The following is a 24194-nucleotide window of genomic DNA, read 5'->3' as shown; positions in this document are numbered from 1 at the left end:
ATATATATTGATGGTCAGACGCAATGCCTCAGTGAATCCTGCACACACCCTTCATACACACTCTGCAAGTTGGGGACGAAGACCTATTCCTTTGCCATGAAATCAGCTCTTCCTGCACAGACATCAAAGAGGCTTCGTTTTCCAGAGGAACGTCTTCTCCACAAAGCCCTGCGCGGGGAAGTGGCTGGCACGACTCCGCAGCGCGGGAAGACAGGCCGGGCGCTTTCTGCCACCGTGTGATACAAAGGAGCTACGGCCGCCTCCGCAGCCTCCGCCCCGGCGCGTCCAGCTGACGCTGTGATTTATTTGCACTTGTGGAATCGAAAATAGGGTTGGCAAAAGAAGTTTCAGGTGCTCCTGAGCGAAAGCTAACATAAGTTACAGTTCAAATAATGCTTACTTCTACAGCCTGCAAGCACGGATCCCGAACGGAAAGCAAGCATGGCAGCCGCTTCCCCCCGCAGTGCTCCCGCACCCACGGACCTTCCCCCCTCCAACACAAACACCACGCGTAAGCACTTCAGAAACAGGGAAGTGAAAGGTCTTTATCAGACTTTCACATTAAAAACCAAATGGCTACAGCAATCGGTGAGAAAAAACGGTGCCAGCTGGGAAGAAAAACATGAAGGAAAGAGCTAGCATTAATTATTTCTCCTCACGGCAAAGATGCAGCTCAGATTTTGGAGGTGACAAGAGGACAGTGGCACCAGCAGAAGTCTGGAAGTTGACAGTCACCAAAGAAAAACTGGAGACAAACTAGGGCAGGGCATGGACTGCATTTCACACGCAAGGTATCGAAGAGGCATTTTCTGCTGAAAGTCGCACAGGTTGGATGGCACCGGTCCCCATTGCAAGAGCCACAGAAATAAAAAGCACAAAAGTTTAGCAAAAGAGGAGAAAAGAGGAAGACTAACAGACAGCGTGCATGTTACCAACTGAAAACTGCAGCCGTTGGCAAGCACTGCAGATAACAATTCTGCAGCTCAGCCCTCCTCTCCCCAGAGAGCTTTCATGTCACTTCTGACAGCTGTCACAACAGAACGTAATGCCACCAGGGTTCTACACGCAGGAGAAGAGAGCGCTGCTTCTTCAGCAGAACGATTTCACAAGCCTGTGTTGGTCTTCGGTTTCCTCAGCACCCACAGCAGCAGACACATTCCATCTGGGGTGGCAATGTTCAGACACCCCCGGCACTCCTCATGGGGCCTGCAGGTGAGGACACTCTTCAGGAAGATCCTCCCTGACCTGAGAAGTCACTAGGTGGGGACTGTCTGCTTTTCAGACAGCGAAGGAACAGGGAGCCCGATCCCGTGAGATGTGCAGAGTGCTCTTTTATTCAGCAACCTCTCATTTCCTTTATTTTAAAGAGTTTCAGATCAGGAGGGAATCAGGTCCCGTGACTAACATGACTTCTTGTATATCCCATATCATTAAGCTCCATCCAGACGTCCCTATATGAAGCCCAAAGGCTTCCATTACACCAAAACATCATTCCAGCCCTCAAGAGCGCACGTTGTTGAATACAGCAGAGGTGAACGAACTGCTGAGTGGTGGAGGTGGGAGAGCCTGACGCCTCTCACCACTGCCAAAGGCAGCTGCGATCGCGGGAGATCTATCTCCTGAGCTACATCCCATCAGCTGAGCTGCTCCCACGCTGTAGTAAAGAAAAAGAAGGTGAAAAAGAAAAACCCTTACAAAACAAGCCCTCGAGATCCAACCCAAACAAATATGGGGGAAAAGAAGGAGAAAGGAAGGAAAGCACATGATTCCTCCCATCGCTGTGGGCAATCCTGTGTAGCCCTAGAGGACAGGATTTAATTAGAACGGTTATCTCTGTGCAGATCTGCGTGTGCTCTGAGAATTGTTAAGGGCAATTCTGGTAAACGTGTTCTCCTTACAGCACAGCGAAGCAGGGACGTTAACAAGCGCGCTTCAATTACAAAACTAAAAGCAATCATCATGATCCTCCAGCTCACAGACTGGCCACAGAATTCCTCCCAGAAACTGAAGACTGATTTTAAAAGAAAACACTAAAGACTTCTTAACGATGAATCCATCACGAGCTCCAATAAACTGCTATCATATTTTATCATGCTCACAACTGGCATTTTATTGCGAGGTTGAATCTGCCTACCTTCAGCTTCCAGTCCCTGGATCTCGTTAGAGCTTTGTCAGCAACACTGAAGGGCCCTCCCCCACCCCAACACCAGATATCAGCTGGATCGTGCTCAGCATCAATCAGTCCCTCATATTGGCAGGGCCGATCTGTAGGAGAGTAAATTTTTCAGCTGAGTGCAACATCACATTGCCTCCGACAGAAAGACCATTATTCACACTTTATTTTCACTTCACCCTTGTACTCGGAGCTTTAAAACAAAAACTCAAAATGGATTTGGCACAATTCATATGTCACAGAGGCAAAGTGCTGGGAGCAGCAGACAGAGCTTTCATTCTTGAAAAGCTTTAGAGGATCACACAGAAAACATTAGCAATGGCTGATAAAATGAGTGCAATATGGGGTAATTATATCCTTCACCAGAACGAACAGATGCACACTGACTTCAGTAAAGCTGTGTCTATTTATGCCAGCTGAGGGCCAACTCTCTCCCTCTTCTTTAAATTAACAAAAATTATGCAAAAGAAAAGGTTCTGCATACCTTGGCAGCAGTGACACAGCCTAAAATTCCAGTTGTCCCACTGACCTGGATACAGGTGTTTCCAGCTTGACTGATTTTTGGTTGCTCTCCTGATAAGCTCCCATTAATCTTCAGCCTGGTCTGAGACCACAGTCAAAATAATCATCGTTTATTTTCTTCCCACAGGGGGAAGATTTAAAACCACACGTGACTCCAGCTCCACACACACTTCTCTCCCTACCCCTTGATGGGGCCACACGAGCAGGAAGTCACTCTCCAGGGTGCGTCCCCAGGAAACCCCAGGCAAGAGGACCCAGTTCAGGGAACCCTGTGTTCACGCACCGCAGAAGCCTCTCCTTAGCATCCACCCACCAGATTAGCCCGGGAAGCCACAGCAGAATGAGATGAAATGCAGGGCAAAACCGCAGCAACTTCTCCAGCCCACATCTCCAGTCCTGGACAGCGAGGACCAGGGAAGAAATCTGCATCTTACTGAAACCAACAGCAAATTTGAGCAGACTTCAGCAAGGCCAGAATTGCAATTAGCACCTCGAAACAAGCCCCGGTGACTCACTTTAGGTGCCGTGCAACCCAAGAATCACCCTGTGGCATTTTCAGACATATTCAGATGACGTGCGCTATGTATCAGACATCTTCCACTGGACCGTACACCGACTGCGCTTTGGTATTTCCACGTGTTAGTCACCGATAGCCAACTTCAATGTGACAGTGACAGACAGATAATGTAACCCCTGTGCAATTTTTAAGGTGACAAAGCTATTTCATTTAGTTTTCCTTCTCCTTCATCTTTGCTTGGTACCACAGAAATGGAAGTTTTGCTGATGGGGATGTTTGTGTGGGAATCCTCCAGCTCTGCTCTTTGTGGATGTTGGCATAAGGCAGTCAGGTAGGAGCTCTTTATTAAAAACGTTATCAGTGTTTTGAAGACAAAGCTGTATTTCCACAGGAACTTGACTGACTTTTGCTAATGAAATGTACGTTTTCTCCTCAGCTATACTGCCTGTATTCTCTGGTTTGGCATTGCTGCTTAGTGGGTTGATGATTCATTAAGTGGCTCTTTTCTATTTGCAAAGGGGAAAACTACCATCAAACCAGCAAATTAAAATCAATATTACTCCAAAAAGTAACAAGCAGGGGTTGAAGTTGACAAGGATTTCTGCTTTTCTTCCTTCTGCACAATGATTCTGTCCTTGACTGCGCCGTTATCTGTGTGCCTCTGAGGAAAGAACTGAATCCTTATTGTTTAGGATTACGCTAGCAATATAAACGCCAGACTGTGATTACACACCCCAGTCAGTAACTCACTTCCCTTTCTCCTCTTTTCAGCATTACAAGCCAGCTGGCTTCTCTCGCAGATACCCACCTACGATCACTTTGGCCACTCATCTATGATAAATCTAAATAAAGTGTCCATGAAGCCTCTGCACACACAGCAGTGGACATCTGCCTGCTGCCCTCCTACCTGTCTGCTCTCACAGGTGGGCTCTGGACTGATCCAGGCAGCTGCGCCTTCACCAGACTCAAACTCTGGTGTCATTTTAAAGGCCACGGATGTCACTGCTCTGGGCTGTCCATCACTTGAAGAGTTTTCCTGCTTCTAGACAACAATAACTGCATGTTGTAATGATTTGGCCAGCCTCAACTCACTTGCTAGCCAAAATAAAAAAACTTGAAAGACAAAATAAGAATAAAAATAGTGACAAAAATAGCATCTGTCCACTGGCAGGGGACCTAATAAATGCTCATAAATATCTGCAGGGTGGGTGTCAGGAGGATGGGGCCAAACTCTTTTCAGTGGTGCCCAGTGACAGGACAAGGGGCAACGGGCACAAACTGAAGCAGAGGAAGCTCCAGCTGAAGATGAGGAGGAACTTCTTCCCTCTGAGGGGGACGGAGCCCTGGCCCAGGCTGCCCAGGGAGGCTGTGGAGTCTCCTTCTCTGGAGATATTCCAGACCCGCCTGGACAAGGTCCTGTGCAGCCTGCTGTAGGTGACCCTGCTTCGGCAGGAGGGTTGGACTAGATGACCCACAGAGGTCCCTTCCAACCCCTACTATTCTGTGATTCTGTGATTCTGTGACAGCCTGAGCAAGATGGAAGCACACAAAAAGCTCAGGCACCAGGAGATGAAAATGAAGGTCGTGGGGACAGCAAGCAGCGCAGTGAGCTCCTCCCGGCCTCTGCCGAGGTGCTGCAGACAGAGAAATCCTTGCCATCCACCCGTCATTCAGTCACCAGTCGCCAAACTGGCACAGAGGCTCCGAGACACAGCACAGTCCAAACCAGACCTGAATCTGCAGCCACATCATTCGCATGGACCAAACAGCGTCAGTAGAGAGAAGGGACATTTCTCCTCATCTTCCTGACATTCTGCAAAGCAGCATTTGAGATGGAGAAGCATGAGAGTTTTCACCTGGGAAAAAGGTACTATGTCAGGTGTTAAAACGGCTTGAGTCTTTCCTGGGGGTTGTAAAGATGCTTTAGGTTCCTACATGCAGACTATCACGGAGGTCCTTTCCAAAATGTTCACAATACTGACTGGATCTGAAGGTCTTCAGCACCAGTAACAGCCAGTTCTGCTTCTCCTTCCCCACCACCCTGGACCAGTTCTCTCGTTAAGAACAGACGACTGACACTGAAGGCAGGGGTGACAGAGGGAGGTACTTTGGACAATTCATATCTGGTTGCAGCCCCCCTTGATACACCATACGTGTTTGTCTTTGCCTATACTGCAGAACACTGTATTTCTCGTCACCGCCAGCCTCTGGCACACCACCATCCACAAAGAACGGTTCTTATCGCCCCACCTTACTCATACCTTCATCCATCTTGGCTGCACTACAGCAGTCTCAAATACCATGGAGCACTGCAGGTGCTCCAACAAGCCCATGCCTCCCTCAGCAACACAGGCTACTCATCAAACACATCCACTAGCGCGGAACGGAGATTCCCACAGACTTTTCGTAACGTGCCATGTTTTCATCCCAATCTTCAAATCCCACCCTTCAAAGACTCTGGATGAAAGGCCAAGCTGGCCACATCTCTCTGGTGCAGGGAGTCTCCACAGCAAGGCTGATGCTCATATAGGCAGGTGTCTCAACCTTCTTCTCTCTCAGTTAAGGGCACAAACCTCATCACTTTCTTCAATAAAGGTTTTCTACATTGCAGTCCTCTGACAGAAATACATAGTGGCATGCAATTAATAGTAGCGTGCAAGCTGATAAAAAGGAACCCCAACCAGAACTCTCCACTGCATGCACTTCTTCCCAAAGGGAAAGGATGAGAGAAGAAATAGCTTACAACAGATGTAACTCTTTGTGCTTCACACGTCACCAGAAGGTGCTTCAAATACAGTGACAAGAACAGTATAAAAGCTTATCTAGAATAAAACAGATTAACAACTATCTTTATTAAGGGCTACATTTTCAGCCTGGCCTCCACAAAGCTTTCTTTTGAAAAAGCAATTTTGTTTCCGTTTTCTGCACTCACACAGTTAATGAATATTAAATACTGTTGCAAAACCCTTAGCTTGGTTATATACCACGTTGATTAAATTACCTTGGATTAGATTATCTCTCTTCTCCTCCACCAGCATTCCACCACAGCCCCGTCGCAGCGCTGAGGGTTACGTACCAGAAAGGTGCATGACATCCCTTAGGGGATGACAGCCCTTTTCTCTGATACTGTAATAACGGCTGTACCCAGTTCAATTATTCCTTATTCAAACAAACAATAAAGTGCTCTCCTCTCTCCATTGCACAGTTCTGGGTAACTTTTTGTACAAGCATGTGTATCTGCTAGCTTCTTTTCTAGTTTCAAACAAAGGCTGACTTGCATTTAGTCATATTTTTCCACTTTCTAATGGCTATGCACAGTCTTAACACATTCCACTTAAAAATAATGATTTTTTTTTTGACTTAGGATACAGAGAGAGGCTTTGTCAGAGGCCAGTCTGTTAACACGTTTCTTCTACAGTACACAGTGGCATCACACGACTTGGGTTCTGTCTACAGAAGTCGCTTTCCTTTCAAGAAATCTTCCTGAAGCCCTGTCACCGGGGAAGCCAGGAGTCACGGCTGGCTTTGGTACACACACCAAGAGTAGCAGCTATCAGTGGAACTGCGGTCATGAGAACTATGACAAGAAATTTTAAAAATGAGGATGTGCATTTAAGTTTTGGGAACATTCAAAGACCCAGTGATGAACAAACACATGGTAACAAGACAGCCTCTGTCCCCAAGCAGCCTGCAGCCCAGTGACCAAACTCAGACCCTACTGAATTATGCACATTCACACCACTACAGGAGATAAAAAATAGGCAGCACCTGATGGCAGAACTGGCTAGAGTCAATCAGAAAACACGCACACTTCATCCAAGGCGGCTGTGCGTACCTGTTTCTTTTCACCACTGACCTGCGTGACAGCTTCACCGCAGGCATCTGCTACGTGGCTATGCTCTAATCAGCAACGTCATGAGCCAGCCCCAGCCCTGCCTTCAACCAGGACTGGAAAAATAGGTCAGGGAAACAGCACCATAATCTGATTTAACTGCTATTCAAATCATCACAGTCTCTCCATTAATTTGAATGAGATTCGGATTTGGCCCAAATTCCTGACAACAAAACGGGAGGTTTATTTTAATATCTTCACCGTTTCATTTAAAATCTTCCATTCGAAGAACAGAAAATAAGACTTCCCACGTGTCTTCAGGTGGCTACAGAGCGACTTTAATTTTTATGTAAACCAGTTCCAAACAGACAGACTGTCTGCACTGCCGCTGGAAACTGGAGTCCCAGCCTGACATGAGGCCACCCCCTCCTCACAGCTGATGGATGCCACAAAGTAGAGGAACAGCTCAAGAGTAAGAGAATGCATCACCCACGTGTCTGAGCAGAGGACCTCCAGGATTTGCTTCTCAGAGTGCTGTGAAGAGTCTGTAGTTTCATAACATGTCACCCAGCTAGAAACCTTAAAGGCCAAAGGAAGAAGAGAAAGACTATCTGGAATTAACTTCTCAAACATCACAGCTCCTAGGAGAAATATTATTTGTTTGATGAAAGCAAAAAATAACTCCATAGTCTGTAAAAAAGAAAAAAAAAAAGAAAAAAAAGGAAAAAAAAGGAAAAAAAAAAGGAAAAAAAAAGTGAAAAAAGGAAAAAAAAGAAAAAAAGAAAAAAGAAAAAAGCAAAAAAATGAAAAAAAGAAAAAAGAAAAAAGAAAAAAAAAGAAAAAAGAAGAAAAAGAAGAAAAAGAAGAAAGAAAAAAAAGAAAAAAAAAGAAAAAAAAAAGAAAAAAGGTCTGCCAAAGAGGCTTGTTTTGGCAAATAATGAATGCCTGAAGAAATATTGTTTGTATTGTGCAACGAACTTGTAATTAATATTTGTTTGCTCACCATTTAATAGCAGTTCAGCACTAAGTGATGGGATTTTGCTGCCATTTGTGAATGTACAGATTTTGAATATGGAATTGCTCCCAGGGGGTCATATCATAAAGCCATTTAAATGAACAAAGCAAATTACAAGTACCTACAAATGTAGAAAATGAGAAAGCTGCACGCATTATTTTACATAAGTATTGTTAAGTGCCTCAGTTTACTTGTGCGGTATTTTCCTGCTTGACTGCACAGAGGTAAACCAAAAGAGGCTGTCTAGGTGAGGAGAACGAAAGCACCAGAAATATGAAGCTCCTTTAGATGTGATGAGGGGGTCTTAAATGGAGGAGGCCCCTGTTTCTTTCCAGCCAGCCTGACAACGTTTGTACCTCTCACGCCTACACGTGTATCTACGGGGAGTCTGAAATCCCGAAGAAATTACGAGACTGGCCAAAAGGAGAAATGTCAGGCAGCGGTCGGCGTGCTGTGCAGAACGCAGACGCTGACCTGCATTAATCCCAGTTACGTACAGGCACCTGCGGCAGAAACGCAATCTGCGTGGCTGAGAGGGAAGCCACTTCCAGAGGGCGACTCGGAGACAAACAGGCTCCTGAGATGGCAGAGATCCCCACAGGGATCCATCCAGGCCTTCCACCCCGCTCCAGACACGGAGCAGCGGCGGCAGCGCGTGCAGACGAGGTGAAGCCAGCTCTACGTGGCTGCCACAAGCTACACCTAAGGTGAGCTGCTGGAGTCAGCAGGCGGGCACGGCGGTGGGCGCACCGCAGCCTTTGCTGCTGTGGTTCCATTGCTGTCAGGGCTCTACGTAAGTCACTGGCAAAGCCAGACTTTGCAGAGATGGAAGTCAGGGAGGGTGCCATACCTTGCAGAACAAGATTCAGGTATAGCTTGTGTCCAGTGCTGGGCTCCCCAGTTCAAGAAAGATGAGGAGCTACTGGAGAGAGTCCAGCGGAGGGCTGTGAGGATGAGGAGGGGACTGGAGCATCTCTCCTACGAGGAGAGGCTGAGGGAGCTGGGCTTGTTCAGCCTGGAGAAGAGAAGGCTGAGAGGGGACCTTCGAAATGCCTATAGATATCTGCAGGGTGGGTGTCAGGAGGACGGGGCCAGACTCTTTCCAGTGGTGCCCAGCGACAGGACAAGGGGCAACGGGCACAAACTGAAGCAGAGGAAGCTCCAGCTGAACCCGAGGAAGAACTTCTTCCCTCTGAGGGTGCCGGAGCCCTGGCCCAGGCTGCCCAGGGAGGCTGTGGAGTCTCCTTCTCTGGAGATATTCCAGACCCGCCTGGACGCGGTGCTGTGCAGCCTGCTCTGGGTGACCCTGCTTGGGCAGGGGGTTGGGCTGGGGGACCCACAGAGGGCCCTGCCAACCCCGACCATGCTGTGATTCAGGTATAGCTAACACACACAAGTATGGACATTGTACTGCTTTAATTCTTTGTGTGAAATACTACAGACTTCTTGGCAGAGGAGTGATGAACACTGTTTTGTTTCGAAAAAGCTGTCCCTTTAATTTGCTGCTACGCAGGCACTCAAAATAAAGGCTTTAGCAGACACCAAACTCAGCTGGGCCCTGCTTGTCAGTATGCTTGGGAGATGGTGGCCAAGCTGCCTCTCAGAAAGTCCGTCCTAGAATGGTAGGATTGTGCCACTACCTCGGAGCAAGGCACAGGAGCCGTGCCTGTGGCCCAGGAGGGACAAACGGAGGCTAGCAGCCAGCCTGCTCTGTAACCACGTCTGACGCGCAAGAGCTGAGAGGGCAGGGACTGTGACAGCGTTTACTTCTGCACATTTTCCAGCCCCTACAGAAATATGCTATACACACCTTATTTTCCAAAATCATTCTTAATTTGGCACTTGTTTTCTCAGAGCTATGAGTGAGAAGAGGGAAGAGATGTTCTTTACCACAACACTTTTGTGGTATTACATGGGCTCGCTTCCTGCATTTTGATATTTCTATCTGAAACCTCCAGTTCCCCTGGACCACAGATTCCTGTCAGCCCTCAAAATCTGCCAGAGATGACTGTGCTGTCACCTACAGTCATTACAAAGGAGAGGTTTCACAGTGATACACTGCTGCAGCTCACTGACAGTGGCTTCCCAGATCACCTGTCTCCAGCTGGGGCTGGGGAACAACAGCTTTATATCACTCTGATTTAGGGCTGTGTTAAATGTATTTGGAAGACATTTGACTATTTAGTTAGAAGCCAGACTTTCCACTTCTAGATGAAAACTTGACCTCTCTTAAGACCCCACGCAGAAAGCTTGGATGGGTGGAGGGAGCTCCCCACTAGGAAACAACACGGACATTTTAAACTTCTCTGTAAGCTCTGAGCGGGAGAGGAACATACAGACCATGCTGAACTGCAGCAGAGGACAAAGCCTGGAAACGGGGCAGGCTGTTGCTGAAGGAGGAGGTACTGGCCTGTGAAAAAGCCAGAAAAAACTCAGAACATAAGACATACCTCTGACAAGGTGGTCTTACACACAGCTGCCTACTTAATTTTTAGTTCTGACAGAAACGAGATTGCTTTGTGGTTATTTCCCATGCTATGTGTATGAAACAGAAAATGTAGTGAACTATGGCTTAGGGCTGCTGAGGAAGGGTTGGTGTTTTGTTAGTATTAAGTATGATTGCATAAACAGGTCTGAAACTGAAGGCTGTGCTAGGAAAAGAGTAAAACAAAGTGAAATAAAAACAAAAATACTGCCATGAGCTGCACAGCAAGACAGAAAGTGTTATGTTCAAAAAGTTGAGGAAATCAGCTTCCTCCACTTCTTCCAATTCTTTAGAACTGACTATAACACTGAATTAAAGTTATTCTACTTAACAAAAGTACAGAACATTGCTGCTTCTCCAAGCACAGCATTTGCAGTGCCATCATCATTGCTGAAACACAACATTAATGATAAGCTAAGCCCCTGTTACAGGTCTTTCAGCTGCTCTTAAACCTCATCTGTTTTCAGGAGCAATCTGCTCATCTTTGACACCCCAAAATGGCAGAAATCAGTGTGTTATTATGCTGTAAGAACAACTGGAAAGCAAAGTCTTGATAAGAAAACTATAACCTTCCTTTATGTCCACAACTTTGCCTTCCACAAAATGTAATTTAAAGAGAGAATTTAAGAACTTTATCTTGGAAATGCTCCTCCCTCCAGGCAGATTTAGCTCACATTGCTAGATTCTGCCACTGAGGAAATATTAGGAAAAAAATAAAGGAACAATAGGAAGACCCAACATTGACTGCAATGGTAGAAAAGTGTTTACATCTGAGAAATAGACCTGTAAGGGCCACACAGGGAGAAATATATTTATACTTAATAATTACGAATGCAAAAAGCAAACCAGAGAACTGTAGCAAAACACTTGCTGTAAATAACTTCCAAAATTTTTGAGAAAGATGGTTGAAATGGGGAATAAAGTGCATGGTTAGGGAAGCAGTAATGGATATTCAGAAAATAACACAAAGTTTCAAAAGGTTTTTAAAATCTGTGAGTGTAGCTCTCCTTTCACTCCTACTCAGGCAATCTTGCCTCAGTCTGGCACCTGGGTTAGTCGGGCCCAAACTTTATCCCGGGATAGACAGGGATAAGGCAAGGAAGTCAGTAAAAGAGTGTGTGAGGCTAAATCTTGACCAGAAAGGTTAATACTTCCACCACTTTTTTAAGTTACAGAACTGCAGATTTTCACTTCTGTGATTTGTGATTCATCTTATAAAGCATAAATTTACATTTCACCGTATGTACTTTGTTCTCCCACAATGAACCTACAAGGTTTTTTATAGCTTTTCATTATGCTAACAGTATGCTTCCAGAAGAAAATTGATTTACCTTTTTCTTCCACAAATTGGAGAAAATCACAACTCTGCTGTTCACCTCACTGAAGGTGAGTTTTTATTCAGCAAAATGAGTGTGTTGACCTACCCAGGCCTGGGCTCCAGACAAGAACAGAGTAGAATACATACAAAATGACACAAAAATCCCCTCTGGAACTGTATTTTGTACCTGAGGTAGCACTGCTGGTCCTTGTCCTGCCAACCTCTGCAAGGAGCTGACCTGAGGAACCTTAATGGGCACTGCAGTGATAGTTCCCAAAGTCTGTTGGAAGAAAAACAGTTGAACACAGCTTAAAACACTTGCACAGCTTCCCCACACCCTTACGAATACATTTGGGACACTAAGAGTAAGCAAATTATGTTTCTGTAATACAAAGTCAAGTACACACAAGTTTCCCCCCTGCCTAAAAATGTCTGTTTCTGTTTAGTGCCAGTCCTTTGCTGACTTTTCACCTCTCTGCAGTGATACAGATTTCTATAGATGTACGCTTACGTGTCCTGTTGTAGACAGCAGGAATGGCAGCTCTTTTTCAAGCCTCACCCACAGAGGCTCTTAAAATACTAGATCTCGGATGTAAATAACGTGTACTTCATTTTCTCCATTAAAAAGGACAGACAGCTTATAAATTTAAGATCGGGCCATAGGTCTAAAGAACACAGCAAAGTTTTCCCCTGCAGCCTCTTTCATTCCTTCATCCCCGATGACAGTTCCTATTTTGGTTCGCTGGCCAACGTTCTCAAGGCAAGGTTTTATAACTTCCATGTGACATTTCTTAATTGCTGTTGGGACGACACGGCAATATAAGCAAACAGATGATTGTCACTGTAACAGCCAGACACACTTTGTCACTGATCACAAAAACTTCTCAGGCTGCTAGAAACAGCTAACACGGAAAGAAAAACGGGTTCAGCTGAATTTCTCTAACTCCCCTCAAAACAAAAGTATCAGATCACAGCCAGTAAGATAAAGTATGCCAATATTACCCCAGTCTGGTAACAAAATTTGTCAATAGAAGGGAAACTATAATGTAATCAGCTCAAGGAGAGAGAAACTGTGTCAAGTCCATGCCGATATGTTCTCCTCAGACCTCAGCAACAGAGTGGTGAAACAGTCTGTTTCATTCGAACTACGGTGTCTGATAAGAATACCATGCATTTTCATGTAGAATATTTTTAATAAACTTGTCCTACAGAGTTTATATTTTTAACTCTGCTACTCCTCTGGAGACATATGGGGGTGTGATGTTATATACTTAGCAAAGATTAAAATTTGCATAAGATTTGCCTGAGCTAAACAACAAGGAGAGCTGTACAGTTATAAACACGCAAGGCAATTTTTCCTCAGTACTCGTGGATTATCACACCCTGGATTATCCATGGAAAAATACACTCCATTAAAATTCTGTCTTGAGCCAAGGGCGGGGAGGCAGGAAGAAAGCAGCATTTCCACTCATGGATGCCAGAACAAGCAAGTTCATAGACTCCTAGCATGATCTGGGTTGGAAGGGACCTTAAAGCTCATCTGGTTCCAACCCCCTGCCATGAGCAGGGACCCCTTCCACCAGCCCAGGGTGCTCAGAGCTCCATCCAACCTGGCCTTGAACCCTGCCGGGGAGGGGGCAGCCACAGCTTCCCTGGGCAGCCTGGGCCAGGGCCTCACCACCCTCATGGGGAAGAATTTCTTTCTTATGTCTACTCTAAATCTACCCTCTTTCAGCTTGAAGCCATTACCCTTGTCCTATCACTACATGGTCTTGTAAAAACTCCCTCTCCAGCTTTCTTGTAGGCCCCCTTTAAGTACTGAAATGCTGCAATAAGGCCTCCCTGGAGCCTTTTCTCCTCCAGGCTGAACAGCCCCAGCTCTCTCAGCCTGTCCTCACAGGAGAGGTGCTCCAGCCCTCGGATCATTTTTGTGGCCTCCTCTGGACCTGCTCCAACAGGTCCATGTCCTTCCTGTGCTGGGGGCTCCAGAGCTGGACGCAGGACTCCAGGTGGAGTCTCAGAAGAGCAGAGCAGAGGGGCAGAATCCCCTCCCTCGATCTGCTGGCCATGCTGCTTTTGATGCAGCCCAGGAGCTGTATCTTCCTGCAGAAGTAAAGGTAATGGCAGCAGTGAGAGGAACAGAAGGAGGTATTTCCACTGCAGTTGTCCTTATAGGGTGACACATGGAATAAAAAAAAAAATGGGAAGGATACTAAAAACTATCTTCATGAATTACTTTTTTGGCCTATCTATAATATAACAGCTCACACATCGAGAAGGATAACGTGACGAATTCCTGCTGTCTGGAGAGGAGGAGAACTTGAGCTGGCACCTGCTGCTATTGCCACTTCTTAGACATATCCCAACTTCTGGCTTTACATTAGGATGAACTAAAATTAATTCAGCCTGGTTATTTGCTTTTTAAGGTGAATACCAAAGTGAGCTTTCCAACCCATACTAGAGGAACTGAAAGTTTACCACAACTATGATCTACATTTTTCCTCCATCCCAACACCGCTTATATATGGAATGGGAATTCTTTCACAATGCAGTGAAGCCTGAGTTTTCCCTGGAAACATCAGGAGCACCACAACTTGTCCTGGGCTGCACATATTTCCCCTACAGAAGGTTAAAACAAGTTCTTTCTTCTGGAAGGTCGTGCTTAAAGTGTGGCTGCACATCTTGTCATTCTGATATACCCTACCTCTGACCTTGAAAACACACATTCTAATACTCCTGTCCCTACCGACACCGAGTGAAATTGGGAACTGATTACAAAGATAAGAATCGAATCACTCAGAAGTTAGATAAGATACAGTTATCAATTGGTAGGATGCACAAAAACTCCATGTCTGAGCAACAAATCTCTTTTCTTGTTCTACTTCAAATGCCAATCACAAGAAAAGAAGACAAGCAGCTAGCCCAGCCTAGAACAGAATGCCTCTGTCCGGCGAGCAAGAAGCTCATCTCCGTCCCTGGGTGCATCGCTGGGCCGATTCCCTTCAAAACACTGAACCATTGAGCCAAAAGGAATGGGAACAAGAGAAGAAACAAGAAACCCTACAAAACTGCTCTGCACTGGTCTCTTGGCTTCACTTCAAGGCAAAGCCAGGAGGTGCTGTCTGTGGGTACCACAGAACTGAACCATCACCGGTTCTGTCACTGCAGTCTCAAAAAATTCGTCAGATTTATTTTCCTGAAGTAGCAGTGCTCCAGCTGAGAGAACAAAAACAAATTATAGCATTCTTAGGTTATAAAATTCTCAGTGACAAAGATGCAGCCTCCTATTTACAAATGGCTTTATAGTGAGGATCTGTTATTTAATATTCAAGAAAACAATCTCCATATAAAATTCATATGGCCAAAAGAAAATTCAGAACTTTAATCGCACATTACTAACAGCACTATAGTATGTTCAGAGACAGAGATATCTAGGAATCTGTTTTACTTTTCACTATGTACACTGTCTTGTTATTGTTTCCGAGCTTGAGCAATAAATAGTTCAAGTCTTTATATCAGCAGAATTCAATGACAAACGTCTGTACTTTTCCTGTAACACATCTCATCTGTTATCTCAGCGTACTTCACCTAGGTCGGTATTATCGTGCCTGTTTTAGTGATGAAAAAAATCGAGATTTTGAGAAGTAAAACAATGTTGTGAGGGCTACTCCGTTGTGCAGGTGGAAATGCGAGCCAGACTTCTTACTTCCAGTGTCTCACCCATCTGTCGATGTAGAGTCACATCTGAGTCGCCTCATTTTTAGGTCAGATTTTAATGATCAGACCAGGACGTCTCCATGATGATGGGCAAAAGAGCTGAAGTATAAAACAGAGGGAACTGCAGCTGTAGTCTCTGCAATGAAGGTGCAGGTGCTCGAATGGATGGCTGGGCACTTTGGCTCTGGGTACATCTTTCAGCACATTTCAGAGTACGGCTTTGTTCCAGTTTAAGTGGTAAATAAAACAGCAGATAAAACCACTTGCCTGGCAAATATAAACATCCTTATCTGATGTTCTTGGCCAGGCAATGAGAACTGGACACACTCCCCATGGCTCAAGCCATAAGAGGACTAATACTGCTCACACTCACCTTAATACTTCAGTCCTAGCTGCGTCTGCAGCTCAAGCCCATGGTCTGCAAAAGCTGAGCGATCAAGATGCCTCCCACTCAAGAAAGGAAATAAACTTTTTTTCCTCCTGTTAACAGTGCCGCCTGTTTGCACTCACAAACTGTCCAGGCTTGCCACGGTGAGCCTGGTGGATCAAAGACTCGTCACTTACTAATTCCACACTATCATTTTAATCGATGTGGGGCTTTTTTTTTTTCCTCCTTCCTTTTTCCCATTTTGTCCAAAGAGCAAGCTGGTGCACGTTCTTATAAACCCTTAATTAACAAGCTGAAAAGACATTTTTCTGGCAATGCCTGACCTTTAAGCACTTTGTATGAATTTATCGATACCAGCAGAAACAATAATTTAAAAGGTTATTTTATGACTGCCGAATAGTTTATGGCAGCACTTTTGTCAAGATAAATGAGTTTCTTATTTCTACATTTACAGCTCTAAGCATTTTAATAAAAAAGGTCCATAAAAGTCAAAGATATCTCCAAATCTCTCCTCTATCTAAGTCTACTTGGGCTTTTCTGGTGACCCCCTGAAACACCTACAGCGAAGATGGAGCACTGAAATGGGCAGCGATGGGGGAAAGTGAAGAGCCAAATTTCAGTCCGCCTCAGAATTGTTTTGACTTGATTGTATGTATTTAAGCCAGATTTACTATCTTTATACTGAGATTTTTTTTCAAATTAAAACAAATTCATCGGGTGTACTTCCTACTGTCTAATTCACAAAACTTTACATCCAGCAGCATTTATTATCCCAGACAAGCATCTGGGAGCTTATGACCCTTGCTACCTCCTACCTTCAGCACCAGCCCCAGCCCTGGACTGGAACAGGAACCTCAGCCACTGCAGGAGTTAATGGCTAATGAACGCATATGGCTGCAACACAGACAACTTCCAGACCCCTGTCTTCAGTGACCTATACAGAGCAGACAAGTATCTGGCATGTCAGGGACACCTTTTTTGCTTGAGCAACCCACAAATGCCCTCGGACAGGAACACAGCAGGCCCACTGCGTAGGTGACCTGCAATCTCAGTTATTCAGTAAATGTCATCCAGTAGCATGCTCCCCAGGGTCACACTTTGAATTGCAAAAACCGGTGACGAGATGCAGATGAAATAATCTTTTCCAGTGGCCAGTTTACTCACTAAGAAAATAATAATGATAAGAATTCCAAAAAAAGAAAACCCAACCCAGCAGCCCCAAAACAGAAGGACACACATGTAAGCAAAAGAAAACAAAAAATTTAGAAGACATTGCTAAGTGCAGTTAAAAAACACTTCTCACCCTCTATTCTTCTATTAATACTCAACAGAATTGTAACTGTTTGCTCTATTTTCTCCTCCTACGCTTATCCTGCACTAAATCAACACCATCCCTAGATAAAGGCTCTCAGAGACAACTGACGAGTAGAAGTGTGGGGACAGTGGCAAGCAGAAGACATAAAAAGTGAAACAAAGAACTATGGCACGGACAGAGAATAAGGATTCAAAGGATGAAGGCTAGAGATGGTCAGGGGATAAAAGGCTGCTGAGGCAGAAATGAGGATGAGAGTTACACTGTCAATGATAAGACTAAGGGGCATGCATTCCGTTTCCTGCTATTTTGTTATGACTTCTTTAGTCAGTGTCTGAGTTTTTAAATCCATCACATGCACGTTTGTGATTTTAGTAAACTTTTGCATTTCAGCCCAGGATGACTATATATATATATATATACACACACCTATATATATATACACATACCTACAGATATGTATCTCTACTATATTGAAAGATACTTACATTTTACTCAGTTTGGGTAAATGTATTTGTCAGACCATGGCTACGTGCGCTGTGAATGACAAACTCCTTTCCCCCCAGCTGGGTGCACGAACAAACGCTTAGGACCTGTTCCCACGAACTCACTGTTGATCCTGGGTACACGAGCAGTTTCGGGGCAGGTCACAGACGTCAGACTGCTAGGGGACACAACTCGCCGCCCACTCCAGAATTACACCAGTACAGATAAAATCACTGAAGTCAGTCACTGAAGAGAACCAGACTCGATGAACAACAGCAGGTTAAAAAGCCCCATACTTCAAAAGCCTGCCACTACAGCACGGTACCAAAATAAATGCCTAACTCGGGAACATGCGGGTTTGTTGTATCTGAGCAGAGCAGTTCAATTATTTGAGTTCATCTGACATTGCAGCGCTATATTATTTGCAAACTACTTTATACTGACATCAATACCACAGCACAAATATTGTGTTCCTAGAATGTACTATAGAAACGCTAATCTTTTTCTTTTTAAAGTACATATGCATCTCTCTAAGATCTAGGCCTTCTTCGTGTTGCAAATAAGACACCGAAGCTATTAAAAAAATGTTTTTGTCTGTTATGTGTTCAATATTGGCAACAACAGTTTTACAGAATGGATTTTTAATGTGGTAGTGACAGGGGAACAGATTGCTATGGCAACAGCAAAGATGAAAATTCTTAACCTGAATGGATCGTCACTGAAGTAATTGCAGGGGTTTTTTTACCCATTCCACATCCATTTTACAACTTGAATGCTGCATTCAACCTTGAGCTTGCTTTATATAAATGCCAAGCACTGTATGCAACGTCCAAGTTCGTTTGACTTTAAACTTGCTGCACCTTACCTCAATAATCCAGGGTAGTTGCTGTCCTCCAGCTAACCTAAGCATCTGCATGCTATTATTTTTCCCTATAGTCCACCAGTAGAAGCACTCTGTGCTTGGATATAACTTTGAGGCTCCTGCAAGATGTGTACGATACATATCTTTTCTTTCCTTCTAGACTTAACTTCTATAAAAATATGTGGACATCCTTATTCATTTTCAAAATATAGTGAAATCACTGTGCGTGGTATTTCTAAGAAACTGGTGGAATAATGGCATATTTCAGTTTCACCCTCCGACTGTATCCCAAAGAGACTGCACTTCAGACACATCTCTTGTGCAAACACTAACTTCATTCGTATTTCAGAGATATTTAAAGACTTCTCTTCCAGCTTTTAAAAGTGTTTCTTTTCCCCACTTCCTTCATCTTTACTCAGAATTCATTAATCATGCTCTTGTATGCACATTTATTATTGTTACGAAGTAGGCAATCAGAAACACAGTAAGTCCTGTTGCTTTTTAAAAATATCTGTATTTTTGAAACCATCCATTCTTTGGGCACTGAAAATACCATTTAAACCAACCCTCATTATGGCACGTGAACAAGGGCTCAAACTACACCAGCTGCTTTTGCACTGAGAGAGCCGACAACTGCTCTCACTGCCGGCCACAAGGCCCAGCGCTGGGGTGGCAACGAGCAGCAGGAGCCAAGCTGCCACGTTAAATTCCAAAACTGCTCTGAAAACCACGGTGAGACCAAATTCTTCATTGCTGCGAGGTATTGGTACTCACCCCTTCCAACACCATGCATCTGCAAGGAAACCCACAGTACTGTCCAAGCTCATGAGGGTATCAGAGCAGCACATGCAGAGATAAAGCAGACAGTTTTCTGCTTTTACCTTGGCTCTTCGGCTTCTCAGACCATCATCTAATTTATCTCTGCTTTCACCACCACTCTCAGACTTTGCAGACCGCTCTCTCTACTTCCTGCCACTTGCACATTCCCATCTGAGTAAACTCAAAAATACAAACTCTGTTTGAACACCTTGTGGGTATGTATCCTGGCACAGCAAAAACACGCTGAATAAAGTTCATGAGTTTCCCTGGCTCAGAAATCCCACTGGTTAATGACACTGGAGGATAGATAGCTGTACCAAATACCCATTGTTAAACACAGCTTCCATCACATTATTTACTGGCCAGGGGTTTTTTAAGGCATCATTTTTTTTATCAAAGGAAACAGTCCAGATTTCTCCACAGTCACACATATCACACTCCATATTTCTGAATTAAAAAAAAAAAAGAAAGAGAAAACTAAAAGAAAGTTTGGCTATGTGAACTGCATTAGCATGCACATACCTGTCCTGTGATTTGAAGCTTTCTTCAGAAATCATATTCAATTAATTAAGTCTCCACTTCCTGCAGAAACGGGTATAGTCTGAGTTGCAACACCACCACTCCGCAGCTGTGATCACACCTATAGTCCTTGCTCAGCTGATTCATAAAAGGTTTGCCATTTAACTACTAAACTGTTCCAGGCTGATGTAGTTTTTAATGACTAATGTCTTCAAATTACTTCTTCTCTCTTCACAGTCTGCAGAAACGTTTCTGAGTAAAGGGGAACAGCCTGCACAGCGTGTCACACCACACAGCTTCCAGCCGCTCCCTCGAGTGAGTCCAAGCGTGAGTGAACATCTCCACCAGAGCCCCAGCAGCTGCTGGAGCTCCGCTCCTCTGCCCCCGCTGCAGGGCAGGGGGATTGGGGGAGGGAAAAAGCAGGCAAGGGGAGGAAAAATAAAGGGGGGGATGACCATCATTCCTTAGTGACTCAGGAATCCTCACCTATCAGAACTGCCCATGTAGCCTACTAGCAGCTACTGAAAAATTGTCTTCCAAATCATTCCACCCTGGCACCCATAGGGCTCCGAGCTGCTTCTGCAGTTCTTGCTCTGAGTTTTTAGAACACGAGGGAGGTGACAGCCTGAGACAACCTAATTGCTCACTCGCTGCCACACAGTCCCTTTTGTCAGGCCCTGAGCTGAGCTAATTCAGCTTGCTAACCCGGATAAAGAAAGTTTTCTGCTAGTTGAATTAGCTTAGGAAAGTATCCAACAAGCAACAGAATCAAGGCAAAGGACAAAGCACTGGTTCTTAGCTGATGGGGGAGGGAGGGGAAGGCAAAACCCACAAAAGCAGGGGAACAAAAAAATGGAATGATAGTTCCAACCTTTCTGGAGAAAGGAAGCTATTGGATCAGTTCAGCCATAATAGCTAGATGTTGTTATCAAAAATAACTTCCTTGAGCACAGAACTTGGGGAAAGAACATGAAGACTTTGCCTGAATTCCATATAAAGTGTGCATAAATATGACCGATATTAAAAATCTACTGTTATTATAATTAATTTTAAAAAAAGAAGCAATGGCTTCCCCAGGAGACATTAATTTGAATGTGCAGAACAACCCATAAGCTTGCTTTATTTTTTTTTAGGCAGACGACTCAGCAATATTGAACCACTTGTCTATCAACAAAACCCAGTGGAAAATACTGCTTTATTGCAGCATGGCTGAATTACCACTACTATTGAATTCTTAACTCTGGTATTCCACAGTTCCAGGATCGCAGGGGTGAAAAATCGTTGCGGATATTGCTACATAGATGCCTTCTTCTAATTAAAAGAAAACACTGAAATACAGCAACACCTGATTTAGTTTTGGAAGGTGATAAACTCTATTCACTTACAAATGTAATTGATTCTTTGATGATACAAATAGAAACGTTGATCTTTTCTGTTGATTTGTTCAGACAGTAACAGGATTTGGCAAATTTATGCTTATATAAATAAAATAATAAATATATACATAAGATACATATATGGATGTGAATACCCAAACACATGCTTCAGAACACATGGTAATATATTACACATAATACTTTTCCAGAGTTGTAAATATACCAAAGTGAGCACCAGTGTTTCCCTACAATGACAGAGCCAGGAAATCTTACTTTCTAAGTAGAAAATCTCTTCTTCCTGAGATTCTGCATTAATATGAGTGCTAGCAGAACTAGTCTTGTAAACACCAAAGTCAGCAAAGGTTCCTTTGTCTCCGAGCCTAGAAGTTTCTGGAGTGCAGAAATTATGAGCAGAAAACCAGACAAAAATCAAACCACAGCTCTAGTCTACTATCTAGCCTGTGTGACTTTTTCTGGCTCCTACTTAGGATGTTTCATCCTGCTAGTCCCAGATAAACCTGACCACTGGAACATCTTCCAAGGTTCTAGTAGGCTGAGTTTCAGCAAAAGCCCAAAAGTCCAACCTAGTTGTCCAACCTAGCTCCAGCTAAAAAGTTCAAAATCACCTTCTCAATGACCCCCACACAGCTGCTGTCAAGCCTTAAAGACAGTAAAATCCTCACGTGCTTCAGATTTAACCATTAATGTTCTCTGGACACCTGAAGGTTTGCTTCTCCACAAGCCTGGAAACCACCTTTGAGGTACCTAAAACTGAATCCACAAATGCACGAAGGTCTTGCATAGTACCATATCCAGCTCTTAGGTGCCTTACTGCAGTTCTTAATGAGGCACCCAAGTTTCCCTGTGTATCCAAAGAGTATGACGGGGCACCTTGGGAAGCAATTTGCAAGCCAGCACCCTAGGCCAGAAGATAGATGTCTAGATAGATGTGTTCAATAGGAGTGTTTTACTGCATTACTGACTCCAGACCTTGGTATTTTGCTTTGAAAAAGGAGACCTGCTTCATTCCCACTGGTATTTACCTCCCTAAGCCCCCTCCTGGAGACTAATCTGTGCTCAACCATTTTCATTCAAACAGACTCCAAGAAAGCTGTGCTTTCTTTTCTTCCTCCTTCCCATCTTTCCCTTCAACCAGATTCTCAGGAGTTCAGTCACCTGCTGTGGAGAAGGAAGATTTCAGTTCCTACGCTCACACCTGGTTCTGTAAGCCATTCAACTACCAGAACATACTGGGGAGAAAGACTCTTCTTCCAAGCTTTTCTGCTAAACCAGTCAGTGAAAGAAGAGAGAACGTGGTCTCCTGGACCAGCGGCTGGAGAATGCTTCGGGAAAAAGACAATCAACAATTCCAAACAATCCTTCCACCACCTTGTTGTTCAACCCTGTTGACACAGCTGTTCTTGCAATGCAAACATTTTGGCGCACAGGGAATATGATTAGTAGAAACAGAGGCATTTATGGATTTCATCTGGGTCCAGACTTGATAGCTACTAAGCAGAGTTTGAGGATCCAAGTTTTGAACTCCGGACAGCTAGGTGCACTTCAACACCGAACTGCTTCCAAAGATCTAGTCTAAATATCTTTTGCTAGAAATCAAAGACATGCTGAGAAAACATGTCCTGTGTTTTCAGCTTGCGTGCTTTGCAAATTGGACAGCGCAACAATAATGTCTTCATAAAGGCAGAACCATGAACCGCTGCGAGTCTTCACTCAGCTCAGTGAAGGTCTGTGCACATATCCGTACAGACATCACTGCAGAGATCACGACTTCGAATCAGTCATTCCCGGAGTTACAAGGGGGAAAATTGTTTGCTTGCTTGTTTTTTAATTGGACGATGGTGTCTTAAATCCAAAATGACTGCCAGGAAGATACAAAGAGAACTGTACTACCTGAAACTTCTAAGAATTTTTCAGACTGACAGGCTCTTCTTCAAACCGGGTTATTTATATCATGCCATCGACCCAAAAAGCAAAATATTGGTAAGGGATGCTACTCAGGTCTTCAGTTATCTTCTGCTTGCAGACATGAAAGTTCTGTATAGTCTACACCCTGACACTATATATTGAAAAATCATAAAAATTAGGATGCACAGGTCACAAAGATGCAGGGGGAAGGTTGTGCGTAAAGTTCTCTTTGAAAGGAAATGTAGTAATAATAATAATAATTAATGGCATACATACTAAGCCTATTGTATTGTAATTAGGAAAATGGTTAGAGACGTGCTAGTAATGTAATCTTGTAGATTAACTCTGCTGGTAGAAATCTAGCTTCATTATACTTCAGTGAAGATACTCCAAATTCACACATTTGAAAATGCCCATAAAATTTGTTGAGTAATACCTTGTTATTAAGAAGACCTATAAACTTAAACTTCTTGAAGGACATCATGCATATCAAGATATAGGTTGATTCTGGTTCTGTGTAGTAACTTCTAAATTCAGAAACAATTTCTGAGCTCAAGCTAGAGGAACCAGAGTTTGAGCTCACACCCCTCAAGACTTGAGAACAAACTGTGAACACTCTGAGCCATCATAGCGGTGGTTCAAAGCCACTTACTCTGGCTTTAAAGCCCACATTAAGAACACAGATATAGCAGAAACCTGAAGCTTTTTATCTTCTCGTACTTCTTAAGGAGCTGGGGCATTTCTTTTTCCAGCAATACTAACAAATGTGGTGTCTAATCTCCCGCATAACAAGAAATCAAGTCGACAGAATGTAGATTATTGGCTTATATTTTGAAAAGACAAGTGCAGGGGAAAATTAATATAGTAATGTTTCACTTTGAAGAAAATATCGTGAAATCAGTGAATGGGGTGGTGGGATTTTATTGG

The 24194-nt window shown here is 44.0% G+C and overlaps 1 protein-coding gene across 4 annotated transcripts in view; it reads right to left on the bottom strand.

Annotated features, from left to right (window-relative positions):
* PHF21B (PHD finger protein 21B) overlaps window positions 1–24194 on the bottom strand; it is a 163418-nt gene that overhangs the window by 33063 nt on the left and 106161 nt on the right. For 3 of the 4 annotated variants that reach the window (XM_075442800.1, XM_075442808.1, XM_075442823.1), the window contains one exon: window positions 12050–12142. The exons of the other annotated variant lie outside the window; for it this stretch is intronic. In XM_075442800.1, coding sequence (XP_075298915.1) covers window positions 12050–12142 — 93 coding nt within the window. The remainder of the gene's footprint in view (window positions 1–12049; window positions 12143–24194) is intronic. 4 annotated transcript variants of the gene reach the window in all.

The sequence above is a fragment of the Opisthocomus hoazin genome, chromosome 1 (assembly GCF_030867145.1).
Source record: "Opisthocomus hoazin isolate bOpiHoa1 chromosome 1, bOpiHoa1.hap1, whole genome shotgun sequence".
In the NCBI taxonomy this organism is placed as follows: Eukaryota; Metazoa; Chordata; class Aves; order Opisthocomiformes; family Opisthocomidae; genus Opisthocomus; species Opisthocomus hoazin.
This window is presented reverse-complemented; position numbering and strand designations above follow the sequence as displayed.